The sequence below is a fragment of the Phocoena phocoena genome, chromosome 5, assembly GCF_963924675.1.
Source record: "Phocoena phocoena chromosome 5, mPhoPho1.1, whole genome shotgun sequence".
In the NCBI taxonomy this organism is placed as follows: domain Eukaryota; kingdom Metazoa; phylum Chordata; class Mammalia; order Artiodactyla; family Phocoenidae; genus Phocoena; species Phocoena phocoena.
Genome location: NC_089223.1, coordinates 53,071,741 through 53,083,913, shown reverse-complemented (window position 1 = coordinate 53,083,913; position 12,173 = coordinate 53,071,741). Strand labels below are relative to the sequence as shown.

General features: G+C 36.7%; 1 protein-coding gene across 1 annotated transcript in view; it reads right to left on the bottom strand.

Annotated features, from left to right (window-relative positions):
- Positions 1-360: 360 nt before the first annotated feature.
- The window catches only part of TMPRSS11A (transmembrane serine protease 11A), a 30,169-nt gene continuing 18,356 nt past the window's right edge, over positions 361-12,173 (bottom strand). The window contains exons 5-8 of the mRNA XM_065877821.1: positions 7,442-7,613; positions 5,018-5,277; positions 2,288-2,430; positions 361-522 (exon numbers count right to left, since the gene is read on the bottom strand). Coding sequence (XP_065733893.1) covers positions 361-522; positions 2,288-2,430; positions 5,018-5,277; positions 7,442-7,613 — 737 coding nt within the window. The remainder of the gene's footprint in view (positions 523-2,287; positions 2,431-5,017; positions 5,278-7,441; positions 7,614-12,173) is intronic.

Here is a 12,173-nt window from a genome sequence, read left to right as displayed (position 1 = left end):
AATTATGTAAGGGTTTCCTAAACTCAGAGTTCAAAACGTTTCTCACTTAAGGGAAAAAGACACTGTAAAAATCATACAGATTATCCTCAAAAATTTGCATTGCTCCTCTTTTATACTCTAGCTTGCTGATTTAAAGAGCTCAGTATCTCTGCTGTATTTTTCAAGCCAGGCTAAACTGACCCACTACCTTATAAATTTAAATCCTTTACAAATTGGCTATGGGATTTTGATTGATTAAAGTGATTCTGAACTAAATCATATCATTTAATCTCACTTCATTGTACTACAACCACAGAATATATGGATTCTCATACATGTATGACCTGCATACAGCTCTCAATGTTTAACTTGTATAGTGAATTAGAGGCCTGTTCTTGAAGTAATCCAGTTTCGGTAATAAGCCACTTTTGTGTAGACTCCAGGTTTGTTCTTTTGCCCACAGTTATCTCCCCAGCTCACAATTCCAATGAGATACCAGGTATCTTTAAGATCCTTTCCAACTAAAGGTCCCCCAGAATCACCCTGAAAATAAAAAAAGAAAAAAGAGAAAGAAAATTAGCTAAATGTAAAACTTATTACTTAAGATAGTTTGATGAACCACATATTTTATTATTAGACAGAATATGTATAGATTACCAATTCTAGGATAATTTGTTGAAACATGGGTTTCAAAAGTTATAAAATTCAATTTCCACATTTTAGTTTTTCAACTTTATAGATGAATAATTCACAAATAAACATATATATTTAAAGTGTACATCGTGATAATTTGACATATATACTTTGTGAAATGATTACCACAATCAGGTTAATTAACATACCCATCATCTCACAATACTTTGTGTGTGTGTGGGTGTATGTGTGTAGTAAGAATGCTTAAGGTCTACTCTTAGCAGATTTCAAGTACACAACACAGAAAGTCAATCTGATGTTAGTTTTTTCTGACTTCAAGTAAGGTGCCTGGGCTTCTGTTTTATCAGACAAAGCACCTCCCAATGTACCCCAGTAGCAATCCCTGTATTCCTGCTTAGACCCCTGTGCCTGAGTCACTTCCTCGATAACTTCCCCAATTTTTCTATGACTAGAGCTTTGCCTTATTATGCACTGAACAGTCATGGGGCAGGAATCTTACCTCTGCTCCCCAGTCCAGTGAAAGCTCTTTATGACCACCAATCTTTCCAGAGGCTTATCACTGATCTTCCTGTTCGTCTAGATTCTCATTTTCAGTGTGTTCCTGTCACCACCTCCCACTTGCCTGTCATGGCATGAACCTCTCTTTGGAGTCCCTGAATTCTAGATGCCTCCTCCACATTCTCAGCAACTGGGGCTAGGTTCTGCTCTTGCCCAGCGTGTATGCTTGCAAAACTCCCTGCTATTTTTCTGACAGAGGTTGTCTATGTTGTGTAATTGGTGGGACTCTGCGCAGGGCTTTCTGCCACCTGATAACAATACAATTCCCATCAGTTTAGCATGTGGAATCACCTCCTTGGAGTTTTCAAGAATCTCACATTATAAAGCAAGTGCCTCCAGGAAGAAACACACTTTACTCCTTTGTCCAAAAATATACATGCAGGATAGATGCTGGACAACAGAGTAGGCCACTGGAAAGGGGACTAGATATTCACACCATGGCCTAATCCGCCTTCTCAGCATTAACAGCTTCTCACCTCTCATCCTCCTTAGGCTGAGACCCAACAGAGTACTTGGAGTTGCCTCAAATATGAATTATAATTTCACACCTTCAGAATTTTAGCTATGCTTTTTCTCTTTTCTATAATATTCCCCTCTTATTCTATAGGGTAAGTGCTCTTTATCCTTCAGGCCTCATTGAAGTATCATCTCTCTAATACTTGTTCCAGAAATGTTCCTTCAAGCTAAAAATGTTTGTTCTCCACACTTGAAACTAACACAATATTGTAAATCAACTATACTTCAATAAAAATTTTTGTTCTCTGTTATATAATTTATAACATTACATCATAGCTCATTGTTCATGATTGTTTCCTTTCTAAATGTGAGCTTTTTAAGGAAAGAGACTCTGCTTTATGAACCTGTGGATTTCTGGTATTAAGAAAATTTAATTTTATTGGTTGGTTGATAGCATCAAAGAAACTCTTTGCTTATTTTGTTTTGCTTAATAAAACATTTAAAGATATGTTTGTGTTTGAGATTTGCATTTATAAATTTTTGAACAGACAAGATCTCTATATTTTACTAAAATAAAGAGCATTTTGAGCCAGATACATTTTTTGAGTTCATGATATCAAAATAATCTCTCTCCACCTACCATACAGGCATCATAAATTCCTTCCAGATAGCCAGCACAAAACATTCCAAATTTTATATGTCTGCCATACATATGTGGCTGCTTGCACACATCATCACTTATGATTTTCAGTCTGGCTTCATGAAGATCATTTTGGGATTCACCTTAAGGAAGAACAAAGTAATTTTAGTGTTTACAGTAAACATCTTAGCTAGAATGAAGTGTGGACCTTTTCCCGATTTTTTTTCATACTAAAATTGTTGATACAGAATGAGGTTAATGTAAGCAGTTCCTAAAGAAAAAAAATTCTGTTTAATATCTGGTATATGTAAATGATAATCGTCCTTATCTCATTTTTATAAATACCTATACTAGCAAGAAAAACATTTTGTTTCTTTTCCTGGAACCTTTGTACCTTAAAAAACAATCAGTTAATGTATTTAGGACGGCATTTTAAATTTTATTTATTTATTTATTTTATTTTATTATTATTATTTTTTTTTGCGGTACGCGGGCCTCTCACTGCCACGGCCTCTCCCGTCACGGAGCACAGGCTCCGGATGCGCAGGCCCAGCGGCCATGGCTTACGGGCCCAGCCACTCCGCGGCACACGGGATCCTCCCGGACCAGGGCACGAACACGTGTCCCCCGCATCGGCAGGCGGACTCCCAGCCACTGCACCACCAGGGAAGCCCAGGACGGCATTTTTAAAAAAATAAAGTTTGTATTTGTATGTTCCCAGAAACTTTTCAGGCCTCGTTTGCTCCCCTGGCTTGATAAAATAACTATATACATTTACTTTATCCTTTACATTTTATGAAGAACTTTCACATACATAATGACATTTAAAGGCAATGATTTCATTACCTCTTACAATTTTGGGACTCCAGATCATAAACTAGATCCTGAGTTATAGAAACCGGTATTAATGCAGAAGACAACTATTTATGATGGAAAACAATAATATCACAAGCAATCAGGGTTTCTTTATATCAACCATACGTTGATTGGGAAACTGACTCTGTAGTACACAGAATTCTACTATGATCCCCAAGATTCCTATGTGATCTCCTTTCTCTGAGGTATGGGTGGGATCTGTGAATATTATGGATGTCATTCTCAAGATTAGGTTATGTTCTGTGGCACAGGAGAGGGAATTTTGCAGATTAATTAAGATGTAGTCAGTCTGACAGTGAGTTCATAAAAAGGGAGATTTTCCAAGGTGGGCCTGACCTAATCCTGTGAGCCCTTTTAAAAAGGGCTTAGGCCTTCCCTAAGTTCAGAGAGTTTTTGCTAATGGTGTTGGAGAAGCAAGATGCCATGAGCTCTGCAGCTGCAAGAAACTGAGTTCCATCAACAACCAGCTTGGAAGAGAACTCAGAGCCGTAGATGAGACCACAACCCCAGCCAGCACTTTGATTGCTGTTTTGTGAGACCCTGAGAAGAGAACCCACCTAAGCTATGTCTGAACTTCTGACTCATGGAAACTGTGAGATAATAAATGTGTGCTCTTTTAAGTTGTTAAATTTGTGGTAATTCGTTACGCAGCAGTAGAAAACTAATATAGATACTAATTTCTGTAGAATGCCAATTCGGGATTTATTTCTGGACAGGTGTGTTTGCTAAAATGCTCAAATTATTCTGTTCTTTGAATATAATTGGTGTAATTTTTTTTGCCTACTACATTATCAATTAAAAATAATTCATGTCGGGCTTCCCTGGTGGCGCAGTGGTTGGTTGAGAGTACGCCTGCTGATGCAGGGGACACGGGTTCGTGCCCCGGTCCAGGAAGATCGCACATGCTGCGGAGTGGCTAGGCCTGTGAGCCATGGCCGCTGAGCCTGTGTGTCCGGAGCCTGTGCTCCGCAACGGAAGAGGCCACAACAGTGAGAGGCCTGTGTACCGCAAAGAAAAAAAAAAAAAAAAAAAAATTCATGTCCAGTGCCGGGAAGGGTTGAAATGCATATTGTAGGTGACAGTGTAAATTCATAAATTTTTCATAAAACTAGTTGGCAAAAAGTTATAAAAAGTATAGTCTAACACAACACTGTAGATCAACTATACACCAATAAAAATTAATTAAATTAAAAAAAAAACCCATAGGAAACAAACAAAAAGTATAGCCTATAAGTCCTATACATCCCTGAACTGTTTCTCAACTATTGTGGGAATGCTTAATGACATTTCTCAGAAAGTATTGATTTTTTTCAAAGAATCAGCTTTTTATTTCATTAATTTTCTCTATTTTTTGCTTTTGATAGAATTCATTTTCACTCTTACCTTCATTATTTCCTTCTTCCTGTTTATTTTAGGTTTATTTTGCTCTTCTAGTTTCTTGAAATGAGAATTTATGTTATTGAGACCTTTTTTGTTTTCTAATGTATGCATTTGCTATGTTTCCCTCTCTCTTTACTGTTTTAGATACATCCTTCATGTATTGATATTTTTTCATTTTCATTTTATTCTATGTATACTTACAATTTTCTTCAAGATTTTCTCTTTGACCTATGAATTATTTAGAAGTGTATTGCTTAATTTTTAAGCATTTAGAGATTTTCCTGTTATCTGTTACTGGTATCTAGTTTGATTCCATTATCATCAGAGAGCATACTATGTGTGATTTCCATTCTTTTACCCTAACTAATCCAACCAAACTGTGTGGAAAAGTCTGACAGAATAATATTGATGGACATTAAATCACACTGCCATAAGTATGGCTTAGTGCTCCATGATTCATTTTGGGATACCCACCACCATGAAAAAGTGCTCCAAATCCTGTGACATAGACAGTTGAATTTGGTTGGAAGGACACAGAGGCTTCTGGCAAACAAACTCTTCGGATCTCATCAGTGAAGGTGACGCTGGATGATAATTGCACAACAGCAATGTCGTATTCTTTTGCTGGGAAGTGATATCTCTCATGGACAATAATTCTTTCGATATTTCTTTTCATTAATGGAGGGTTGATTGTTGTTCCAAAGCTAACAGTCCATTGATGTGGATTTGATTTACTGGAAAGGATTAGAAATGAACAGAATATATGAACTGCATTACAATAATTGCATGCAGGCTAATAAAGGAGAAAATTCCACCCTAAAACACTTGGTTGTGATGATAGTTTTCTTTGACCATATAGTCTTTTGCTACTGTCTTGAAAGATAAAATGTATACAAACGGCATCTTTGAGCTGAAATTCAGTATAGAATTATTGAATTTTAGAACTGTAAAGCACATAAAATATTATTCATTTATTTCTTCAGCAAATATTTATTAAACATCTACATGTTGAACCTTATTTGAAGTGCCGGGGATAAAGTGGCAAACAAGATAGAAAGGTCCCTGCTGGTGGGTGTATTTGATTTCAGTGAAGGAAAAAGAGCAAAACAAATTAATGAATAGATAAATAATTTCCCACAGTGATAAGGTTTATGAATAAAATAGGGCAATGGAATAGAGTACAAGGGGGTAGTTAGATAAGTCTCTTGAGATCATGGCATTTGGGTTGAGACACGGTTGATGAGGAGTCAGCTGTGAGAAGGTGGAGTGACAAGTTTTCAGGCAAACATCTCAAGGGCTTAGACCAGACAGGCTGCAGTTCAGGACACAAGGGAATTATGGTGGGGGATGAGATCGGCGAGGTAGGCGGGGACCAGATTTTAGAGTGTCTTATAGGTCATGAATAAAGTGCTTAGATTTTATTCAAGTGATATGGCAATTCACTGGATGATCTTAAGCCAAGCATAATGTAGTCTCATGTTAAAAAAAAAATCACATTGTTTCTTTCTAGAGAGTAGATTGTTAGAGGGCAAGAGTGAATGAGGCAAAGTTGTCATAAGTCCTTTGAGAGATGACCAAGTATGGGTGACTTCTAGCTTATGGGCTTGAGCAGCTGGTAGATCATGGCACATACAGGGACTGGGAAGGTCATCTAGTAATGAAAGGTCCTCTAGTAAAGGCTTTGTTTTATACTTAAGGAAAATAGGGCCTAGATGGTTTAAATTATATGCCTAGTATCATATGTCTGCTTGTCTCTCTCTGTTCTTTATAGGACACCATCTTCCACCAAAATGTATTATTAATAATGAGATTAATGTTCCTTAACTAATTAATTGAACTAACATCATCCAAGAGGGATAAGCAAAGAGACAGGTCCTGCTGATATAAACACTTGTTTCTCAACCTAATTATTTCTTTTTTTTTAAAAATTGAAGTATAGTTGATTTATAACGTTGCAGGTATACAGCAAAGTGATTCATTTTTTATATATATATATATATATATATATATTCTTTTTCAGATTCTTTTCCATTAGCGTTAATTACAAGATATTGATTATAGTTCCCTGTGCTATACATAGGTTCTTGTTGTTTATCTATTTTACATATAATAGTGTGTATCTGTTAATACCAAATTCCTAGTTTATCCCTCCTCCCTTTCCCCTTTGGTAACCATAAGTTTGTTTTCTATGTCTGTGAGTCTATTTCTGTTTTGTAAATAAGTTCATTTGTATCTTTTTTTTAGATTCCACATGTTAGTGATATGATACTTGTCTTTCACTGTCTGACTTACTTCACTTAGTATGATAATCTCTAGGTCCATCCATGTTGCTGCATATGACATTATTTCATTCTTTTTTATGGTTGAGTAATAGTCCATTGTACATATATACCACATCTTCTTTATCCATTCACCTGTTGGTGGACATTTAGGTTGTTTCCATGTCTTGTCTACTGTAAATAGTGCTTCTATGAACATTGGGTTGCATGTATCTTTCTGAATAAAGTTTTCTCTGGATATATGCCCAGGAGTGGGATTGCTGGATCATATGGTAGCTCTATTTTTAGTTTTTTAAGGAATCTCCATACTGTTTTCCATAGTGGCTGCACCAATTTACATTCCCACCAACAGTGTAGGAGGGTTCCCTTTTCTCCACACTCTGTTCAGCCACAGTTTCTTTATTTAAAACCTTAAGGGCCTGATACTAGGATAATGACTACTACCCCTACTGACTTTCCAAATAAGTGTAAGTGTAACACAATTTTAGAAAAGAAACTGAAAGAAGTTTTTCTCATTTTACCTCAGTAATATTTGGGGACATTGATTATTACTCAGAAGATGATAAAACTCAGAGGTTTTTTTTTAAGCAGTAGTAGTAAGTTAACGTCAATCACTTACATCCTAAAGCAGTGCGCTGCGGTAACAAGCCATGTATTACTAATCAAAGTGGCCCCACATTGATGTATGTTATTATGCTGAAGGGAAGCTTGCCAAGGCCAGGAAGACTTGCCCGCAATCTCTCCGGATGTTATTCTGTTCACTATTAATGGAACAGCTCGTTTACCACAACCTGAAAGAGATGAGATCATTAGGTTGTAAGAAACATCTCTATAATCCCTGATACAGAGAAACTAGTAGAGTACTGCAGTGCAATATTTGCATGTCATTATATAAACATGTACAATATTAATATCCATCCTCTGTATTTCCTGATAGTTGATGTTTTGCTTACACCCTCCCTTTATAGATGTGGATATATATTGCCTACTAAAGCTATGTAAGGCTGTAAAGTGTTGACACACCAAAAAGTGTATGTCCTGAGGACCTGCAGTGTCAATTATCCAGATGTTCTGGGAGCTCCTACTAAGATTATTGTTTCCCAGTTTTAGATGTTCCCACCATGTTACTCTGACATGAAGCCTTCACCAAAAGAACTAGTCAGAGAAGTAATTGCTAATTCCTTGGAACTCCTACCCCCATACAGTTTTCTGAGTGACTAGTTCCTAAAGTGGGCACGGGTTAATGTATCATGACCAGTCTCTTACTCTTTGGGATGGAGGGTTCTATGTTTCCACATAAACATCACATTCACTATTGGTAGGAATAAATATGTACTTTATTATGTGCATCAGATCAGAGATTAGTTTGATGCTTAGGGTTCCTGCTAAGAATTAAGCCTGTTTAAAGCATGGTGCTCATAAAGAAAACATGGTAGGTTCAATTCTTGTTCCAACAAATTAGGTATCAAAAAGGAAATTCACTTTACTGGTACTGATTACACTCCTTCTGTGGCCAGTCATTTTAGAAATCCCCATCACTCTGCCATCGCTAGTTTAGACTACCGTTTTTCTCATCTGAAGGACTGCAATAGCTTCCCTGTTCATCTCCCTGCCTCCAGCTTTGCTCTTCCAGTCCATTCTCCACACTGAAAACTGAGTGACCTTTCTGATGTGTGTAAAACCCTTCAGTGACTTCTCATTGCCCTCCAAACAAAGTCGAAATGTTTCAGCATGGTTCTGGTCCTTGATCATTATTAATCACACCCCTTTCCCATGCCCACCCTATTCTATATTACAGCCACACTGACATTTTTCAGTGACAAGAAATGACCATGTTCTTGCTTTTCTGAAGACATTTTTACATTCTGCTCCCCCTGCCCGAGACACTCATTCCACTTGTCACTTGATTTTCCATCCTTCCTTTCACCTCAAGGATCACTTTCTGACCCCACAAGACCAGGTTAGCTGGCTCTGATTGACTCTCATAGCACTGTGCTCTGTCTCTGTCATAGCGTTTATCACACTGTTTTAATATTTCCTGATTTATTTATGTCTTCCCCTACCTTCAAACTCCTAACTTTAGAGGAGGAATCATGTCTTATTGACACTTGTATTCACTCTCTGGCACTTGGTAGATGTTAAAAAATTATTTATTGAATGAATGAATAAAATGTATAGTGTGTTTGCAAGACACAGATGAAAATGAAAGAACAACTTTCCTAAAATTCATCACTGCTATTATAAAATCTTTCAAAATTTAGGTCACAGTGATATAAAGTGAGTGAGAGGAGCTGCTGTCAACCATCAAGATGGGTATAATAAGTAAATTTTATAGGTCAGTCACAAATTATGGGGTCTATCTCTTTCCCATTTATCACTTTCTCATTTTATTTCTCAGTAGAAAGCATATTTCATATTTCATAGCATTCAAAAAATTAGCAAGGCAAGTTTATTTATTCCAAACCAGAAATATATAATTTCTTCAAACTGCCCCCAAATTCCCACCATGTAAAATGTTTTTCTTGAACATTACAAAAAGATTGGGAACATTTTCTTGAACATTACAAAAAGATAGGGAAAAAAAGTATTTTCATCTCTTACTCAATTGTTATTCTCTCCCAAAGAAAATGTGGGACATGGGTGGGAGATTATGAGGTAATATTTGAAGATATTATCCTCCCTGATATGGAAATTGAACTTGTTTTTATAAGCTAACTAGACTTACATGCTTGGACAGTTAGCTTCCCTGTCGATGAGCTCATTGCTGAAAAACAAAATAGAGCAAAGAATGATAATTTGATATTCTTCTGGTTGGTCTCAATGACCAGAAATTATCAGAGGATACTGACTGCATATGGATTCTAGAAACTTGAGCATATGGATCAGTCAGGAAAGTGGTTATCTGATATAACAGAATATGTGTACAGTTTTTGTAGAGATTTATAGGCAACCGCTGATTAGGTGGGTAATACAAGCAGTAGGTAATTAAGGCACAAATATTGGATGATTAAAACCCACAAATCATTTGTATTAATACAGAACAGTGGTTTTCTAATGGTGCAGGATAAAGCTTCTTTGGATTTTATTTAAGGAAACAGAGAAAGAGGGGAAAGAGGGAGAAACTAGATGGGGTCTTCAGGTTCAAACCCAGGCTCAACCAGAACAGGTCTTCTTTTATCTCTTCTCTTTTTTTTTTTGTTACCGGTACGCGGGCCTCTTACTGCTGTGGACTCTCCCGTTACGGAGCACAGGTTCCAGACGCGCAGGCCCAGCGGCCATGGCTCACGGGCCCAGCCGCTCCGTGGCATGTGGGATCCTCCCGGACCGGGGCACGAACCCGTGTCCTCTGCATCGGCAGGCAGACTCTCAACCACTGCGCCACCAGGGAAGCCCTATCTCTTCTCTTTATTTAAGATTTCGCATAAGCCTTTCTTTGGTCAAAGGGTTTGGGAATGGGAAAAAAAAAAAAACTTTGAAAACTACCACATAAACTATATTTAAAATACTTCTAAAACACAGTTCCTAAATTATTAAAATTATTTTTTTCTGAGGTATAAACTACTGTATATTCTTATCAAACACCGGCTGGATATTGGTAAAGGCCAATTATTGGACAGAATCTAAGATTAAATTCTGTCACTTCCAACAAAGTTAGGAATCTGATAAAGGAAATACAAACATTTAAACTTAAGCTGACGGACAGTTGCATGAAAACTGTGATGTTTTTCAAAATAAAAGGGCTTAATGAGTAGAATGAGGGTAGATTGGTTTTACTTATTTCTACCAATGCCATGTTTCTCAGACTCATATTCTTTGTATCTAATTTCTCATTATACACAATAAGAATGTTTCTTTCTACTTACCTTCTATAAATTTCACTTGGGAAACTAGTGATAATGAACTCTACAAAGTGGGAGCTCTTGAGAATATCCAATTCAGGGATATCCTTAAAGGCATACCTAAATCATTATATGGTGAAGAATCAATTTCTCAGGTCAGATTCTCAGTACTTACTTATGAAAGGAACTCAATTTTCAGTCAAATATAGTTTTAAGGTAGTAAATTTCTTATTTTATGTTTTTAAATGTAGGCATACCTTGGAGATATTGTGGGTTCGGTTCCAGACCACTGCAATAAGGTGAATATTGCAATAAAGCAAGTCACAAAGTTTTTGATTTCCCAGTGCATATAAAAGTTTACTTTTACACTATACTGTAGTCCATTAAGTGTGCAATAGCATTACGTCTTGAAAAAACTATATATATATATATAATTTTAAAATACTTCATTGCTAAAAATTATCTGACACTACAGCGTTGCCACAAACCTTCAATTTATAAAAACACAACATCTCTGAAGTGCAATAAAGGGAAGTGAAATAAAAAGAGGTATTTTAATATGCCACATGTTAGTAATAAATTAAAATGGAAAATAGTATAATGTTAGACTTCTTCAGTTAAAACTTCTTCAGCTTAGTTTGAGCAAGATGCAAATCACCCCTTTCCAGGAATGATACCAGGGTGAGTGTAATAGTTGGGAGTGTAATTGAATTTTTAAGGAAAGAGAATGATTACACCTGGAACTAAACTACCCATACACAAGTAACTAGCTGTTTCACATTTCCAGTTTTGACCAAATGCTTTTACTTTCCACGTCTAGAAGCGAAAAGAAACATTAACACCTTAGTTTTGAAAGTGACCCTCTAACACACTTCTGAGTTGGGAGTAATCACATTCAGGTCAGTACATGCTACAAGTAACATGATGATAACTGGAACCCACATCAACAACATGTAGGCGGTGAGCCGCTCTTCCACAGCCATGGTGTTTGCAATTCAAAGGAGCTGATTTTAATTTTGCTCTGACACATTACATCACATGAAAGACCCACACCACACACTTATTTGTCAAGCCAAAACACAGATTCTTGACAAATTATGGATAAATCTTGGGCTGCAGGGTTGTTTCTAGACTTGGTCTAGAATTTCTGCAGTTCTCCATTCATTTGAAGTCCCCCAAATTAAGTTTTGCTGGAGAGCAATGTTTTTGTCTGTAAGAATTGCCTTGAGGATTCTACTGAGCTTTCTACTAAATGGGCCTTTCCTAAGTACTAGTAAACACTGCTCTTTTTATATTTGGAAATTTGGAAAACTTCAAAGTTATAGCTTTTTCTACAACCAGTTACTCACATTAATGCTTTCAGGTTTCCAACGCATATGCACAATTTGCTAGCTTTCTAAGAGGTAATGGCCTATATGTTCCATATTCTATTTTCTTGTGTATCTTCATGGTATTTCTGTGACTTCAGGAATAACAAACATTATCATTGCAAGTTTATAGATGAGAAGATGG